The sequence below is a fragment of the Anomaloglossus baeobatrachus genome, chromosome 5 (assembly GCF_048569485.1).
Source record: "Anomaloglossus baeobatrachus isolate aAnoBae1 chromosome 5, aAnoBae1.hap1, whole genome shotgun sequence".
Classification (NCBI taxonomy): Eukaryota; Metazoa; Chordata; class Amphibia; order Anura; family Aromobatidae; genus Anomaloglossus; species Anomaloglossus baeobatrachus.
This window is the reverse complement of record NC_134357.1, coordinates 471241909-471260522: the sequence shown is the minus strand read 5'-3', so window position 1 is coordinate 471260522 and position 18614 is coordinate 471241909. Positions and strand designations below refer to the sequence as shown.

At 49.8% G+C, this 18614-nt stretch overlaps 1 protein-coding gene across 2 annotated transcripts in view; it reads right to left on the bottom strand.

Moving 5' to 3' along the window:
* Positions 1–373: 373 nt before the first annotated feature.
* The window catches only part of STAU1 (staufen double-stranded RNA binding protein 1), a 69572-nt gene continuing 51331 nt past the window's right edge, over positions 374–18614 (bottom strand). For both annotated transcript variants that reach the window (XM_075350647.1, XM_075350648.1), the window contains exons 15-16: positions 1328–1413; positions 374–1115 (exon numbers count right to left, since the gene is read on the bottom strand). In XM_075350647.1, the coding sequence (XP_075206762.1) occupies positions 1028–1115; positions 1328–1413 (174 nt within the window). In that variant the 3' untranslated portion in view covers positions 374–1027. The remainder of the gene's footprint in view (positions 1116–1327; positions 1414–18614) is intronic.

The window sequence follows — 18614 nt, the reverse complement described above, 5'->3', positions numbered from 1 at the left end:
AGAGTAACTTGATTTAAGAGCACACTGCCGGAACCAATTATGCTCGAAATCCAAGGTTCCACTGTAATTCTTTCCCTTACTATTCAGTTAGCAGTCAGAGGAGCGGGGTATACAGAGCGTGACCTGGATTGGAACGTGACATGGATCCCCAAGACTTTGGTACTCCTTCTTCCAACAGTATGTGACGTATCCAAAGTATTCTACATAAACTGACAGCAACAAGAGTGTTAGCTTTTGTATGCAATGGCGGCAGAGATAGCTGTCAACCCTCCTGGGCTGCTCCACCGGACATGTCGTAGATGGGCTGACACAGTGCTGTTCCTCACCCATCCACATAGGACACCAGTAAATCACCTTTCTCAAGACATCGCTATATTTTTTAGTATTTTTTTTTAATTTCTTGTGACAAACACTAGTAACTTACATTCCATGGGGGGAAAAAATTCCAGCGTAAACAATGATCTGAAGCGATACCGGACGTGTCGAGCTTTAAATAGACATTAAGGTACTGTACGTGCAGCGCTGGCGGCACGCAATTCACACATCTAGCAACATTGCTTAAAGAGACAGAGGCATTTCTTCCGCCCCACATGGAGAGGTTGTGGTGTAAAGCACACGGAAAAATGGGAAGTTAATGAATCCAGTAATGGGGAAGGGGTTGGGGAAGGGGTGAGGGGGATTTTGTTTCCAAACCTGCGACCACAAACACTGCCCAGGGGTGCAAATCAAACAAGTCACATGACTACAAGGGGCGTCGCTTCCACTATTAATTAATTACGTTTTTTACTTAATCTTCGGGCTGAGCAAAAATTTAAAAAAAATTATGTAACCACAAAAAAAAAATCCTAACGAAAAAACTGTCTCTGCCACACGCGAGGATATGTCCTTTTCATGAAATGCTTCAGAGAAACGACAAAAAAAAATGTTTTAAAAAAAAATAAATCAGATTTTTCTACTTTGAAATTCTTGGGGGACAAAAATAAAATAAAAAGGCGGCAGCGTTCATCGCCGGAGTCATGTGATCGCCTCAGGCCGTGCTGTTCACCGCCTGTCCCAGTGCGCTTGAAGTTGCCGTTTTCAGAAGGGGGTCACTTTCCATCTCTGGTTTTCCGCACCTGCACAGGAATAAAAGCTATAAATGATCAGTGCGTACACATCCCCAGGCTGGGTTGGGGGCCACAGCTTGGAGAAGCAACTTGTGCCCACCCCATAACCACACAATGCTGCCTCTTCCCAATAAGGACAGTATAATACCGCTATGTGTCGGGATGTGCTTCCATAATATACGCCGGGGCCGCACACAATACCATGTGCCCTAATGACTCACACTGAAATTGGTCCGTTCACCGGTCGCGGCACCTCTGCATTCTGCTGGTCCATTTCAGACAACAACTTCAAAATATTCATAGCAGCCTAAAAGACAGAGGAGAAGAGAGAGGAGCAAGAGAGCCGAAGCCTGGAGACAAGAAGGTGAACCCTGGCAGTTAGCCCTAGAGGTAAGAAGCAAGGGGGTTAAGGTTTTCCATACTCAATTTATCACCCCTCTTATCATAAAAGTCCAGCTGCACAAATTTGTGGACATTTAGTGATAACCAGGGCTGTGGAGTCGGTGTTCATTTTGGTGGCGTCGGAGTCGGTATAAAATGCACCGACTCCGAAAATATATAATAAATTGGGGACAGGAGTTCAATGCAGAATGTGCTGAATATATTTTCATATTGTCTCTCCAGTAAAGGAGACAAACTCTAGCACAGCGCCACCTATTGGAAGTAGCGATCCTAAAAGTCACAAGTGGATTTTCGACAATCCTTTGCAATATGACTCAGGATATATAAGCCAGATCAGAATCCCAATTTGCAGACACGGTGTTTCGGGGTGCTTGCCCCTCGTCAGTGCAAAGTATGGGGGTGTCTGATCTGGCTCATGAGAAAGCTATGTGGGGACCACGGGGGAACACTATTCTCCTTAAGGAGACTTTGCAAGCCAGTCTGGCTGCCAGGTAAGGGGACTTATAGCTGCAATGCCCCTAAAATTCCACGGGAATCCTATATTTTCATAGGAATTTGGGAAAGTTATGAAATGTCCTATAAATGGCTGTTCTATTCCTGATCTAAGGCTACATTCACACACAACGTTTTTGCAACGTTTTTTAAGGATATGTTTTTCAGCTGCAAAAGCAGATCAGCTTTTTAAAAAACCGCATCACCTGAAAGGTTTCTGAGCTCATAAATAATGCTTTCAATAGCAAAAGCAGATTACAAAAATAACGGACTATGCTTCACACATAAGTACAATTAAACTGATGAATAAGAGTAATGAACAGCTAGAAGAAAATTTAGGATTCAGTATGTTTGAGATGGAGCCACAGCGCTGTTCATGCAACTGAGGAACAAACAGATATTACAACAGAAGGACAGCAAAATGATACTTTAGGATTAGATGATCTTGTTGAAGCTGCTTCAAAACACTTTCATATTCATCACATGCGCTGTGTTGTGCACACGCTGCAGCTGACAATAAGAGATAGTCTGCAAGAGGGACAGGTTGGAAATCTGATTGGAAAAGTGAGGAACTTGGTTATTGCTGCCAGAACCCCTAAAATGGATTCCATCTTGAAGAGACGTGCTGGGAAAGGGGCAATTGTTGATCAAGCCACTGGATGAGACAGCACTTATTTAATGATTGAGCAATTGCTTGAACTAAAACAGTTTCTTACAGATATGGCAAACCCTCAGGTAACCCTAAATGAAGGTCAATGGACACAGCTGGCTGAATTTAAGCAATTCCTTCATCACTCATTTACTGTGACTAAAAAATTACAAGCTGAGAATTTAACTCCTGGCATTTTCATAAGGGAGTGGAAGAACTTGCTATTTTGCCTGTCCCAAAGAGGAAGTTTAATCACACATGGCATTTCTGCTTCAATGAAACGGAGAGAGACACAGCTATTGGAAAATAAAATTCTTCTGGCAGCTGTTTATGTGGACTCAAGTCATCGTATACTACTTGATAATCAACAAGGATACTAAAGGAAAAGAAGCTCTGACCAGATTTCAGCAACATTTTTCACTTGCTCTCAAAGAAATAGAAAACTTTAACCTTTCATCAACACTGACTATGCATGAGGCAATTCCTTCATACCCAGAAATTGTTAGAGATGTTGCACATGTGGTTACGGCTTTGCCTCCAACCCAAGTTAGTGTAGAGAGGTTGTTCTCTAGCCTTAAAATTATTAGGTCAGATTTGAGGTCATCTATGATGGATCTGATGGAGGCCATTCTATTTCTTACAACAAATTTATAGACAAATGTTATTTAGTATGTTTTTGTTGAAAACTGTTTTTTGCCACTTACATAGTTTATTACAGTGTGTATATGTATATAATATATATATATATATATATATATGTCATTCCGTGTCAAGTGGACCAGTGGTCCCCACTTGACGTTGTCCGATTTTGCTGAAAATTTATAAGGATGTACATGTATGTTTGAAAAGAGGTTCTGTAAATTTTTAGGGCCAGATCTCAAATATATTGGGCACTGTTGACCTTTCACTGGAGCCCCCCCCCCAAGCCTGCGGCTTCAGCTAAGAGGATTTTGCAAACTTTGGCACATAGCCATTAGAGTTCTATACTGGCTATGATGCTGAAATTTGGCATACTAGCTCAACTTTTGCTGCTAAACGCGGTTAAAAAAGAGAATTTTGTTAACTTACCGTAAATTCTTTTTCTTATAGTTCCGTAATGGGAGACCCAGACCATGGGGTGTATAGCTTCTGCCTCCGGAGGACACACAAAGTACTACACTAAAAAGTGTAGCTCCTCCCTCCAAGCATATACACCCCCTGGATAACCAAATATAGCCAGTTTAGTGCAAAAGCTGAAGGAGAATAGCCACCCACAAGTAGACATAGAGCAAAAAACCGGAACAACCGGAGCCTCTGTCTACAACAACAGCCGGTGATAACACGCGGAACAAGAAACTGCCAACAGGCAACAGGGAGGGTGCTGGGTCTCCCATTACGGAACTATAAGAAAAAGAATTTACGGTAAGTAAACAAAATTCTCTTTTTCTTCATCGTTCCTATGGGAGACCCAGACCATGGGACGTCTCAAAGCAGTCCATGGGTGGGAAATAAACAGAAAAACTGAGAAGTAGGCGAAACCTAACTTCACAAATGGGCGACAGCCGCCTGAAGGATGCGTCTGCCCAAGCTCGCATCTGCCGAAGCATGAGCATGCACTTGGTAGTGCTTCGAAAAGGTGTGCAGACTAGACCAAGTGGCAGCCTGACAGACCTGCTGAGCCGTAGCCTGGTGCCTGAAAGCCCAAGAGGCACCGACAGCTCTGGTCGAGTGTGCCTTGATCCCCGGGCGGGGGAGGCACTTGAGTACACTGGTAGGCATCAGAAATGGCCGACCTAATCCAACGAGCCAGGGTCGGTTTAGAAGCCGAGAGGCCCTTGCGCCGACCTGTGGTCAGCACAAAAAGAGAGGTGCACCGTCTAAGAACAGCGGTGCGTGACACATAGATCCGGAGCGCCCGCACCAGATCTAAAGTATGCAACGCTTTTTCAAAGCGATGAACAGGAGCCGGACAAAAGGAAGGCAATGAAATGTCCTGGTTAAGGTGGAAAGGAGACACCACCTTAGGGAGAAAGTCCGGAGTCGGACGGAGAACCACCTTGTCTTGATGAAAAACCAAAAAAGGTGACTCCGAAGAGAGAGCAGCTAAATCAGAGACTCTCCTGAGGGAAGTTATGGCCACTAGAAAGACCACTTTCTGTAAAAGACGAAACAAAGAAACCTCCCTAAGAGGCTCAAAGGGGGGTTTCTGCAAGGCCGTGAGGACCAAATTAAGGTCCCAGGGATCCAAAGGCCGCCGGTAAGGCGGAATGATGTGAGATGCGCCCTGCATAAAGGTGCGCACCTGAGCCAGCCGGGCGATACGCCGCTGGAACAACACTGACAGAGCCGAGAACTGTCCCTTGAGGGAATTGAGGGATAGTCCTAGCTGCAGACCGGACTGTAGAAAGGACAGGATGGTCGGCAAGGAAAAAGGCCAAGGAGCATGGCCGGAAGACCGACACCAGGACAGGAAAATTCTCCAAGTCCTGTGATAAATTTTGTCCGAAGAAGACTTCCGAGCCTGAGTCATAGTGGAGATGACTTCGGGAAAGATACCAGAAGTCGTCAAGATCCAGGACTCAAGAGCCACGCCGTCAATCTGAGAGCCGCAGAATTCTGGCGGAAAAACGGACCTTGTGAGAGAAGGTCTGGGCGGTCCGGGAGATGCCACGGCACCTCTACGGACAGATGGAGCAGGTCTGGGTACCAAGCTCGCCTGGGCCAGTCTGGAGCAATGGAGGATGACCCGACGGCCCTCCATTCTGATCTTGCGCAGGACTCTGGGCAAGAGAGCTAGAGGGGGAAACACGTAATACAGACGAAACTGGGACCAATCCTGAACCAGCGCGTCCGCTGCAAAGGCCTGAGGATCGTGGGAGCGAGCCACGTAAACCGGGACCTTGTTGTTGTGCCGGGATGCCATTAGATCCACTTCCGGAGTGCCCCACTTGCGGCAGATTGACCGAAACACTGCCGGATGCAGAGCCCACTCGCCGCTGTCCACGGTTTGACGGCTGAGATAATCTGCCTCCCAGTTTTCTACGCCTGGGATGTGGACTGCGGATATGGTGGACTTGGAGTCCTCCGTCCACTGAAGGATGCGTTGAACCTCCAACATTGCCAGGCGGCTGCGAGTCCCGCCCTGGTGATTGATGTAGGCAACCGCTGTCGCGTTGTCTGACTGGACTCGAATGTGCTTGCCCGCCAACAGGTGGTGAAAGGCTACGAGAGCTAGGAGCACAGCTCTGATTTCTAGCACATTTATCGAGAGGGCTGATTCGGACGGAGTCCAAGTGCCCTGTGCTCGGTGGTGGAGAAATACTGCTCCCCAGCCGGATAGACTGGCATCCGTGGTGAGGATCACCCAGGACGGGGACAGGAAGGAGCGTCCCTGAGACAGAGAGAGGGGCCGAAGCCACCACTAAAGAGAGCTCCTGGTCTGTGGCGACAGAGCCACCAACCTGTGCAAGGAAGAAGTCCGCTTGTCCCAACAGCGGAGAATGTCCAGCTGCAGAGGACGCAGATGGAACTGGGCAAAAGGAACCGCTTCCATTGACACCACCATCTGACCCAGCACCTGCATTAGGTGCCTGATGGAATGACGACGGGGCCTCAGCAGAGAGCGCACCGCCAGATGGAGGGACTGCTGTTTGACTAAGGGCAGCTTGACAAGTGCCGGCAGAGTCTCGAATTGCATCCCTAGGTACGTGAGTTTCTGGGTCGGAGTTAGAGTGGACTTGGGCAGATTGACAAGCCACCCGAATTGAACAAGAGTGGCGAGAGTGAGCGAGACACTCCGCTGACAGTCTGCACTGGATGAAGCCTTGACTAGAAGGTCGTCCAGGTAAGGAATCACTGCCAACCCCTGGAGGTGCAGAACCGCAACCACTGCTGCCATGACCTTGGTGAATACTCGAGGGGCCGTGGCTAACCCGAAGGGGAGAGCCACAAATTGGAAATGTTCCTCTCCGATTGCAAAACGTAGCCAACGCTGGTGTGAAACTGCAATTGGCACATGCAGATAGGCATCTCTGATGTCGATGGATGCCAGGAAATCTCCTTGGGTCATTGAGGCAATGACTGATCGCAGAGACTCCATGCGAAAATGCCGCACCTGAACATGCTTGTTGAGAAGCTTGAGATCCAGGATGGGCCGGAAGGAACTAAGGGATTTGAGTAGAAACCTCTGAACCGTTCCCTGGCGGGAACCGGTACAATTACTCCGTTGGCCTGCAAGGATGCCACAGCCTGAGTGAAGGCGGCGGCCTTGGAGCAGGGGGGAGTTGACAGAAAAAATCTGTTGTTTGGCGGGCTGGAAGAGAATTCTATCCTGTAGCCGTGGGAGATGATATCCCGCACCCACTGATCGGAGACGTGTTGAAACCACACGTCGCCAAAGTGGAAGAGCCTGCCACCGACCAAGGACGTTGCTGGCTCGGCCAGATAGTCAAGAGGAGGCTGCCTTGGTGGCAGCAGCTCCTGCGGACTTCTGAGGACGCGGCTTCGTGCGCCAGTTGGGCTTCTGGTCCTTGGCTGAGTTAGTGGACGAGGCCGAGGGCTTAGAGGACGACCAGTTAGAGGAACGAAAGGAACGAAACCTCGACTGGTTCCTGCCCTGGACAGGTTTCCTGGTTTTAGTCTGTGGCAAGGAAGTACTCTTCCCGCCAGTAGCTTCCTTAATAATCTCATCCAGTTGTTCACCGAACAGCCTGGACCCAGCAAAAGGGAGCCCAGCAAGGTACTTCTTTGAAGAAGCGTCTGCCTTCCACTCTCGAAGCCACAAGATCCTGCGGATAGCGAGGGAATTAGCCGAAGCCACCGCAGTGCGGTGAGAAGCCTCCAGCATGGCAGACATGGCGTAGGCTGAAAAGGCTGAAGCCTGGGAAGTTAAAGGGAACAAGCATCAGGATTTTGGTGTATAAGCTGCAGCCAGTGCAGTACTGGCACTATCATGCACAGTGTGTACATACCATCAGGGGGCAGCTCGGGAGTTTAGGCAGTGAAATACAACTTTATAAAGTTTGAAATTTCATGCACTTTTTGATTGACGTGTGCACCTCTGCAGATAATGTCCGGGCGGGTTATGCAGGAGTTCCCCGCCCCCCCCACCAGCCTGTTCACCCCTCTCTCCTGATGTCCGGGCGGGTTATGCACGTGTTCCCCGCCCCCCCGCAGCGCCTGTTCCTCCCTCCCTCCCTCTGGCTGTATGTAAATATCTAATCTTCAGAAACATGGCGCCGGAATGGGCCTCTGCACATAGCACTTATCTCCGGTGCCATGTTTCTGAAGCCCCCGCATTACACAACTTGGTGTCTGAGAGGGCGGCGCATGCGCCGTCGTTTCTTCACAGCCCGTTGTGACCGCGGGAGCGCGCGCGATTAGAACAGGATAGAACAGCTGACCGGAGGACGCGATTACCTGCTGCTCCTGTATCGTGCCGCCCCAGGACACCGGGCCAACACACCAGCCGGTGTGACATCGCTGTGGCGCCGCCCTCTTAGACACCAAGTTGTGTAATGCGGGGGCTTAAGAAACATGGCGCCGGAGATAAGCGCTATGCGCAGAGGCCCACTCCGGCGCCATGTTTCTGAAGATTAGATATTTACATACAGCCAGAGGGAGGGAGGGAGGGAGGAACAGGCGGCGCGGGGAGGCGGGGAACACGTGCATAACCCGCCCGGACATCAGGAGAGAGGGAGGAACAGGCTGGTTGGGGGGTGGGGAACTCCTGCATAACCCGCCCGGACATTATCTGCAGAGGTGCACACGTCAATCAAAAAGTGCACGAAATTTCAAACTTTATAAAGTTGTATTTCACTGCCTAAACACCCGAGCTGCCCCCTGATGGTATGTACACACTGTGCATGATAGTGCCAGTACTGCACTGGCTGCAGCTTATACACGAAAATCCTGATGCTTGGTTCCCTTTAAGGCAACCATTTCAGGCATAGAGTCCCTAGTGAGGGAATGCATCTCCTCCAGAGAAGCAGAGATGGCCTTGAGAGCCCACACTGCTGCAAAAGATGGGGAGAACGAGGCCCCTGCCGCCTCATATACAGATTTGGCCAGAAGGTCAACCTGGCGGTCAGTGGGATCCTTAAGTGAGGTGCCATCAGCCACTGACACAACTGTCCGGGCTGAGAGTCTAGACACCGGAGGGTCTACCTTTGGTGAGTGAGCCCACTTCTTGACCACCTCTGGTGGAAAAGGAAAACTGTCATCAGAACCACGCTTTGGGAAGCGTTTGTCAGGACAGGCCCTGGGCTTGGTCACAGTGGCCTGAAAACTGGAGTGGTTAAAGAACACACTCCTTGTTCTCTTAGGCAAGGTAAACTGGTGCTTTTCTGCCAGAGAGGGTTGTTCCTCTGATACTGGCGGATTGAGGTCCAGTACAGAATTAATGGATGCAATCAAATCACTAACATCTGCGTCACCCTCGGTCGGATCAATGGGGCACATGGAGGTAGCGTCCGAGCCCCTAGAAAAGACATCCTCCTCGTCCTGCGAGTCAGCTCGTGAATCAGAGCCGCGGGACGAGGAAGGAGAGGGGACCCTGCGTCTCCTTTTAGGAGGACGGGGTCTGGGAGCAGATGAAGAATCCTCTGTGAGCTCTGCAGAGCGAGCCGAAGCAGCAGAGGCGCCCTGAGAAGGGGGCTGATGCATGCTCAGCAGAGTCCGGGACAACTCTCCCATGGAGTCGGCAAAGGACTGGGAGATAGACTTGGAGAAGGATTCTACCCAAGCCGGGGGTTCAGCCACCGGGGCCGGAGCAGCCGGAGGGACCACTAGGGAGACTCCAGGCTGAGGCACCACCATGTTAGAGCAGGCATCACAATGGATATGTGCTCGGTTCAGGCAGTACGAGCTTACATGCAGTGCATATGGAGTACAGCCTTGCAGCCTTGCTCCTAGTGTGAGACATGCTGCTGAGGTGGGGGCTCTGCCAGAATGACCCCCAGAGAGTCTATAAGAAGGTCCACAACCGAAGGTTGTGGCTTACCAGACCGTTTGTGTGCCCTCCGGATCCCACAGCTCAGACCCCCAGACAGATTAGCAGAGATGCTGCAGCCAGCGCCGATCAGTGTGAGAACGCTGATAAAATGGCGCCAGAGTGAGGAGAGGGGGCGGGGCTTAGTGAAAGAGCAGGATCCGGAGGGCCAAGGAGATATACAGGGGAGGGAAACATCTCCTCAGAGAGGAGTGTCCTCCCCTGTGCCGAACGGCCGGTGGGCGGAGCCGCACTGTCCCCTTGCATGACTGACATGCTGCAGGGGCAGTGAAGACGAAACTAGGCCTCAGGCGAAGCCGGGGCCTAAATTTTACAATGCGGCCGCTGCGCAGGCACCCTCGGCGCGGTTCTCTGGTGAAAACCAGAGAACCGGCCGGAAATGTCACAAAGGTTAAATAACACACTCTCCCCAACATTAAAGTGCAAGGGACCCCCCTGACAATAACGTCTCAATACTTAGCTTGTGAGACGCAGGGCCAGGTCCCTGAGGGATGAGTGCTCCGTCCGGCAGGATACTGAAAGGGCTGCGGATGGAGACCGGTCTCCTGCAAGGCAGTGAGAACCGTGCTGGCTCCCACTTCAAGCCAGAGCCCGAGGGATGGTGAAGGAGCGCGGCATGTAAGGCTCCAGCCCTGAAATCAACCTTAACAACACCGCCGACACAGTGGGGTGAGAAGGGACATGCCGGGGGTCCAAGCTTGGACCCACTTTTCTTCAAACTCTTTAAAATCAAAAATCAGATGAGAATGCATGTGTGGATGTGTGCCTCCTGAACACAAAGCATTGAACTGGCTATATTTGGTTATCCAGGGGGTGTATATGCTCGGAGGGAGGACCTACACTTTTTAGTGTAGTACTTTGTGTGTCCTCCGGAGGCAGAAGCTATACACCCCATGGTCTGGGTCTCCCATAGGAACGATGAAGAAATTATTACCGGCTATGACAAAACAATATTTCGGCCGCAATTTTGTGTCAAAGTAGCTTGCAAAACGCCTCGCATAAAATTTATGCCAAACTTTGCCCATATATAACTCAAGACCAAAAACCAATAGGAACTGGTGCTTTACCCTGTACAACAAACATCTTCATGACTTTGCATTGCTGCAATATCACGGTCAAAGCATATATATTTGTGGAAATATTCACACCCACATATGATGAAAAACTTAAAAAAAAAACGAATTTTACCTATTTTTAGGTCAAATTTCCCAAAAAGGGTACCCCTAAACTATATTAATTATATTAATTCTGTTATCATTTGAAAGAGCACATTTATCTCTACAAGGATCATTGGGGTTTTTTTTGGAGTCTCTCCATTTAAGAAAAGAAAAATGCCACTGAACATGGTGTTATTTATTAATACGCAATGAATGCCAACTGCACTATTCAAACCCTTGCGTTGGTCCATGGTGGTTATACCACAAGCAATTCCGTAAGAATTGGTATTATAATCCTATTAAGAATTGTAATAATGCTGCCTTTCGAGAATTGGCAGCCCCATCGCCTAGGAGCCATGGCCGATAGCCGTGCAAGGCAAGTCGCGGGTGGTCTCTTTATCGCAGGTTCCAAAGCCTGAGGGTGGGTGTCTTTGCCTAGGATCCCAAGCCTAATATTGGGTATGTTTTGTTGGTTCCCAAGCCATAATGTTCAGTCTAAGTAAGTGGTCTGTAATTGTTGCTGAATTTCCAACATAATCGGTTCAGAGAAGCTGTATTGTCGGCCCATTGCTGTTGCAGCTGGTGCTGGAATTATTGCAATGATCGACTGCTCGGCAATCCAGCATGTATCATTTCTCACAGGCCAGTGAAAGAAGATAGCTGGTCCATGAGGATGCATAAAATGTATTAATGCATCATGGTCGTCGACTGAAATTTCAGAAATATTTCCAATCCACCAGTTCCTATCGTAAATGCAGGCAATGTATTGCCCTGGCTGGAGGTTTGCAATTGGCACAAAAGGCATTTCTGATCTGACAGATCCATCTACATGGGCAATGAAAGATGAAGGGTCATTTGACACCCTTGAAATGCGAATTTTTTTGTCATCAATTGGCACAAACTGGTGATTTTCTCTTGTTCCAGCAATTGTATGTCCATCTTTGAACCTTTCCTCTTGAACTACCCGTATTTCATCAATTTTTTCTTTTGGAACAAAAAAAAACTTAATTCCATGCAGTTGCTCGTTGCAAAAGTTGAATAAATCCACCGGGGTCAGTATTTGGTTTTCAGTTGGGCGTTGAAGACTGGCACGAGCTGCCAACCTCTTTGCTGTCCCTCCAATCCCATCACAGGGCGACTTTCCATGATTGGTACCAAAAAAATTCCATTCAGCGCTGATATTGAAATCAGCATTGTGGTGGCACAAGTTGAGAAAATTTTTGAAATTTTTGTACTGGGCTGCAGATCCATCACTGAAGTAGTGGATATGATGAATCCCATTGATGAGAGTCTTGAGATACTCTACAATTACTGTTAAGAAAGTGTGGACTGCAACAAGGGTGTCAAATGACCCTTCATCTTTCATTGCAAATTCAGCAACAATTCCAGACCACTTACTTAGACTGAACATTATGGCTTGGGAACCAAAAGATACCCAATATTAGGCTTGGGATCCTAGGCAAAGACACCCACCCTCAGGCTTTGGAACCTGCGATAAAGAGACCACCCGCGACTTGCCTTGCACGGCTATCGGCCATGGCTCCTAGGCGATGGGGCTGCCAATTCTCGAAAGAGCATTATTACAATTCTTAATAGGATTATAATACCAATTCTTAGGGAATTGGTTGTGGTATAACCACCATGGACCAACGCAAGGGTTTGAATAGTGCAGTTAGCATTCATTGCGTATTAATAAATAACACCATGTTCAGTGGCATTTTTCTTTTCTTAAATGGAGAGACTCCAAAAAAACCCCCAATGATCCTTGTAGAGAAAAATGTGCTCTTTCAAATGATAACAGAATTAATATATTTTAGGGGTACCCTTTTTGGGAAATTTGACCTAAAAATAGGTAAAATTCGTTTTTTTTAAGTTTTTCATCATATGTGGGTGTGAATATTTCCACAAATATATATGCTTTGACCGTGATATTGCAGCAATGCAAAGTCATGAAGATGTTTGTTGTACAGGGTAAAGCACCAGTTCCTATTGGTTTTTGGTCTTGAGTTATATATGGGCAAAGTTTGGCATAAATTTTATGCGAGGCGTTTTGCAAGCTACTTTGACACAAAATTGCGGCCGAAGAAGGGAATTTTGTTTACTTACCGTAAATTCCTTTTCTTCTAGCTCCTATTGGGAGACCCAGACAATTGGGTGTATAGCTTCTGCCTCCGGAGGCCACACAAAGTATTACACTTTAAAAAGTGTAACCCCTCCCCTCTGCCTATACACCCTCCCGTGCATTACGGGCTCCTCAGTTTTGGTGCAAAAGCAGGAAGGAGGAAACTTATAAATAGGTCTAAGGTAAATTCAATCCGAAGGATGTTCGGAGAACTGAAAACCATGAACCAAAAGAACAATTCAACATGAACAACATGTGTACACAAAAGAACAAACAGCCCGAAGGGAACAGGGGCGGGTGCTGGGTCTCCCAATAGGAGCTAGAAGAAAAGGAATTTACGGTAAGTAAACAAAATTCCCTTCTTCTTTGTCGCTCCATTGGGAGACCCAGACAATTGGGACGTCCAAAAGCAGTCCCTGGGTGGGTAAAAGAATACCTCGATAAAAAAGAGCCGAAAACGACCCCCTCTTACAGGTGGGCAACCGCCGCCTGAAGGACTCGCCTACCTAGACTGGCGTCTGCCGAAGCATAGGTATGCACCTGATAGTGTTTCGTGAAAGTGTGCAGACTAGACCAAGTAGCTGCCTGACACACCTGCTGAGCCGTAGCCCGGTGCCGCAATGCCCAAGACGCACCCACGGCTCTGGTAGAATGGGCTTTCAGCCCCAAAGGAAGCGGAAGCCCAGAAGAACGGTAGGCTTCAAGAATCGGTTCCTTGATCCACCGAGCCAAGGTTGACTTGGAAGCCTGCGAACCCTTACGCTGGCCAGCGACAAGGACAAAGAGCGCATCTGAACGGCGCAGGGGCGCCGTGCGAGATACCTAGAGCCGGCGTGCTCTCACCAGATCTAACGAGTGCAAATCCTTTTCACATTGGTGAACTGGATGAGGGCAAAATGAAGGTAAGGAGATATCCTGATTGAGATGAAAAGGGGATACCACCTTAGGGAGAAATTCCGGGGCCGGACGCAGAACCACCTTATCCTGGTGAAAAACCAGGAAGGGGGCTTTGCATGACAGCGCTGCCAGCTCCGATACTCTACGGAGCGATGTAACTGCCACTAGAAATGCCACCTTCTGCGAAAGACGTGATAAAGAGACATCCCGCAGCGGCTCGAAAGGTGGTTTCTGAAGAGCCAATAGCACCCTGTTAAGATCCCAGGGTTCCAGCGGACGCTTGTAAGGTGGGACTATGTGGCAAACTCCATGCAGGAACGTGCGGACCTGCGCAAGCCTGGCTAGGCGCTTTTGAAAAAATACGGATAGCGCCGACACTTGTCCCTTGAGAGAGCCGAGAGATAAACCCTTGTCCATTCCGGATTGAAGGAATGAAAGAAAAGTGGGTAAGGCAAAGGGCCAGGGGGTAAAACCCTTACCAGAGCACCAGGATAAGAAGATCCTCCAAGACCTGTGATAGATCTTGGCGGACGTTGGTTTCCTGGCCTGTCTCATGGTGGCAATGACATCCTGAGATAACCCTGAAGACGCTAGGAGCCAGGACTCAATGGCCACACAGTCAGGTTGAGGGCCGCAGAATTCAGATGGAAAAACAGCCCTTGAGACAGCAAGTCTGGGCGGTCTGGGAGCGCCCACGGTTGACCCACCGTGAGATGCCACAGATCCGGATACCACGACCGCCTCGGCCAATCTGGGGCGACGAGAATGGCGCGACGACAGTCGGACCTGATTTTGCGCAGCACTCTGGGCAGCATCGCCAGAGGAGGAAATACATAGGGCAGTCGAAACTGCGACCAATCCTGAACTAATGCGTCCGCCGCCAGAGCTCTGTGATCCTGAGACCGGGCCATGAATGCCGGGACTTTGTTGTTGTGCCGTGACGCCATGAGATCGACGTCCGGCGTTCCCCAGCGGCGACAGATCTCTCGAAACATGTCTGGGTGAAGAGACCATTCCCCCGCGTCCATGCCCTGACGACTGAGAAAATCTGCTTCCCAGTTTTCTACGCCCGGGATGTGAACTGCGGAGATGGTGGAAGCTGTGGCTTCCACCCACTGCAGAATCCGTCGGACTTCCTGGAAGGCTTGACGACTGCGAGTGCCGCCTTGGTGGTTGATGTATGCGACGGCAGTGGCGTTGTCCGACTGGATCCGGATCTGCCTGCCCTCCAGCCACCGATGGAAAGCCAATAGGGCTAGATACACTGCCCTTATCTCCAGAATATTGATCTGAAGGGAAGACTATCGGAGTCCAGGTTCCCTGAGCCCTGTGGTGGAGAAAAACCGCCCCCCACCCCGACAGGCTCGCGTCCGTGGTGACCACAGCCCAGGTGGGGGGTAGGAAGGATTTTCCCTGCGACAGAGAGTTGGGAAGGAGCCACCACTGAAGTGACGTCTTGGTTGCAAGGGAAAGGGAGACGTTCCTGTCGAGTGAAGTCGACCTCCTGTCCCATTTGCGGAGAATGTCCCACTGGAGTGGCCGCAGATGGAATTGCGCGAAGGGCACTGCCTCCATCGCTGCCACCATCTTCCCCAGGAAGTGCATGAGGCGCCTCAAGGGGTGTGACTGACCCCGAAGAAGAGATTGCACCCCTGCCTGCAGCGAAAGCTGTTTGTCCAGTGGTAGCATGACTACTGCTGACTGAGTATGAAACTCCATCCCAAGGTACGTCAGTGATTGGGTCGGTGTCAACTTGGATTTTGGGAAGTTGATGATCCAACCGAACTGCTGGAGAGTCGCCAGAGCGACGGAAAGGCTGTCTTGACACGCCATCTGAGAGGGTGCCCTGACCAGGAGATCGTCTAAGTAGGGAATCACCGAGTGGCCCTGTGAGTGTAGGACCGCCACAACAGATGCCATGACCTTGGTGAACACCCGTGGGGCTGTCGCCAGGCCGAAAGGCAAAGCCACGAACTGGAGGTGTTCGTCCCCGATGGCGAAACGCAAAAAGCGTTGATGTTCGGGTGCGATCGGCACATGGAGATAAGCATCCTTGATGTCGATCGATGCTAGGAAGTCTCCTTGTGACATCGAAGCAATGACCGAGCGGAGAGATTCCATCCAAAAACGTCTGGTGCTCACATGTCTGTTGAGCAGTTTGAGGTCCAGAACGGGACGGAACGAGCCGTCCTTCTTTGGCACCACAAACAAGTTGGAGTAAAAGCCGCGACCATGTTCCTGGAGGGGAACAGGGATCACAACTCCTTCTGTCTTCAGAGCGTTCACCGCCTGAAAAAGCGCATCGGCTCGCTCGGGGGGCGGAGATGTTCTGAAGAAACGAGTCGGAGGACGAGAGCTGAACTCTATCCTGTAACCGTGAGACAGAATGTCTCTCACCCATCGGTCTTGAACATGTGGCCACCAGGCGTCGCCAAAGCGGGAGAGCCTGCCACCGACCGAGGATGCGGTTCGGGGATGCCGAGAGTCATGAGGAGGCCGCCTTGGAAGCAGTGCCTCCTGCGGCCTTTTGGGGGCGTGACTTGGACCGCCACGCATAAGAGTTCCTCTGGCCTTTCTCCGGCCTGCTGGACGAAGAGGATTGGGGCTTGGCGGAGGGACGAAAGGACCGAAACCTCGATTGTATTTTCCGTTGCTGAGGTCTCTTTGGTTTGGACTGGGGTAAGGAGGAGTCCTTTCCCTTGGATTCTTTAATAATCTCATCCAATCGTTCACCAAACAAGCGGTCGCCAGCAAACGGCAAACCGGTTAAGAACCTCTTGGAAGCCGAGTCTGCCTTCCATTCGCGCAGCCACATGGCCCTGCGGACTGCCACAGAGTTAGCGGATGCTGTACGGCTAGCAGAGTCTAGAACTGCGTTCATGGCGTAGGAAGAAAAAGCTGACACCTGAGAAGTCAAAGACGCAACCTGCGGAGCAGAATTACGTGTGACTGCATTAATCTCAGCCAGACAATCTGAAATAGCTTGGAGTGCCCACACGGCTGCAAAGAAGGGAATTTTGTTTACTTACCGTAAATTCCTTTTCTTCTAGCTCCAATTGGGAGACCCAGACAATTGGGTGTATAGCTACTGCCTCCGGAGGCCGCACAAAGTACTACACTTAAAAGTGTAAGGCCCCTCCCCTTCTGGCTATACACCCCCCCGTGGGAGCACGGGTCCCTCAGTTTTAGTGCAAAAGCAAGAAGGAGGAAAGCCAATAACTGTTTCAAAAACAAATTCAATCCGATAAACAATATCGGAGAACGTAACTTATCAACATGAACAACATGTGCACCCGAAAAACAAATACCCTAAGAAAAAACAGGGCGGGTGCTGGGTCTCCCAATTGGAGCTAGAAGAAAAGGAATTTACGGTAAGTAAACAAAATTCCCTTCTTCTTTTTCGCTCCTAATTGGGAGACCCAGACAATTGGGACGTCCAAAAGCAGTCCCTGGGTGGGTAAAAGAATACCTCGTGATCGGGCTGTCAGGCAGCCCTTTCTTACAGGTGGGCCACCGCCGCCTGAAGGACTTGTCTACCTAGGCTGGCATCCGCCGAAGCGTAGGTATGCACCTGATAATGCTTGGTAAAAGTGTGCAGACTCGACCAGGTAGCCGCCTGGCACACCTGCTGAGCCGTAGCCTGATGCCGTAATGCCCAGGACGCACCCACGGCTCTGGTGGAATGGGCCTTCAGTCCAGAAGGAATCGGAAGCCCAGCAGAACGGTAGGCGTGAAGAATTGGTTCCTTGATCCACCGCGCAAGGGTGGATTTGGAAACTTGCGACCCTTTATGCTGACCAGCGACCAGGATAAAGAGTGCATCCGAACGGCGCAGAGGCGCCGTGCGGGAAATGTAGATCCTGAGTGCTCTCACCAGGTCCAACAGATGCAAACCCTTTTCAAATTGGTGAACTGGATGCGGACACAAAGATGGTAAAGTGATATCCTGATTGAGATGAAAGGAAGATACCACCTTGGGAAGAAACTCTGGAATTGGACGCAGTACTACCTTGTCTTGGTGAAACACCAGGAAGGGAGATTTGCAAGATAACGCCGCCAGCTCTGACACTCTCCGAAGAGACGTGACCGCCACCAGAAAAGCCACTTTCTGTGAAAGTCGAGAAAAGGAAATCTCCTTCATAGGCTCGAAAGGCGGCTTCTGGAGAGCAATTAGAACCTTGTTCAGATCCCAGGGTTCCAATGGCCGCTTGTAAGGGGGAACGATATGACAAACCCCTTGCAGGAACGTGCGTACCTTAGGAAGTCGCGCCAGGCGCTTCTGAAAGAATACGGATAGCGCAGAGACTTGTCCTTTAAGGGAGCTAAGCGACAAATCTTTTTCCAACCCAGACTGCAGGAAGGAAAGAAAAATAGGCAATGCAAATGGCCAGGGGGAAACTCCCTGAGCAGAGCACCAAGATGAAGGGAATTTTGTTACTTACCGTAAATTCCTTTTCTTCTAGCTCCTATTGGGAGACCCAGACGATTGGTGTATAGCACTGCCCTCCGGAGGCCACACAAAGCATTACACTAAAAAGTGTAAGACCCCTCCCCTTCTGGCTATACACCCCCAGTGGGATCACTGGCTCACCAGTTTTAGTGCAAAAGCAAGAAGGAGGAAAGCCAAGAACTGGTTTAAACAAATTCACTCCGAAGTAACGTCGGAGAACTGAAAACCGTTCAACATGAACAACATGTGTACCCGAAAAACAACCAAAAATCCCGAAGGACAACAGGGCGTGTGCTGGGTCTCCCAATAGGAGCTAGAAGAAAAGGAATTTACGGTAAGTAACAAAATTCC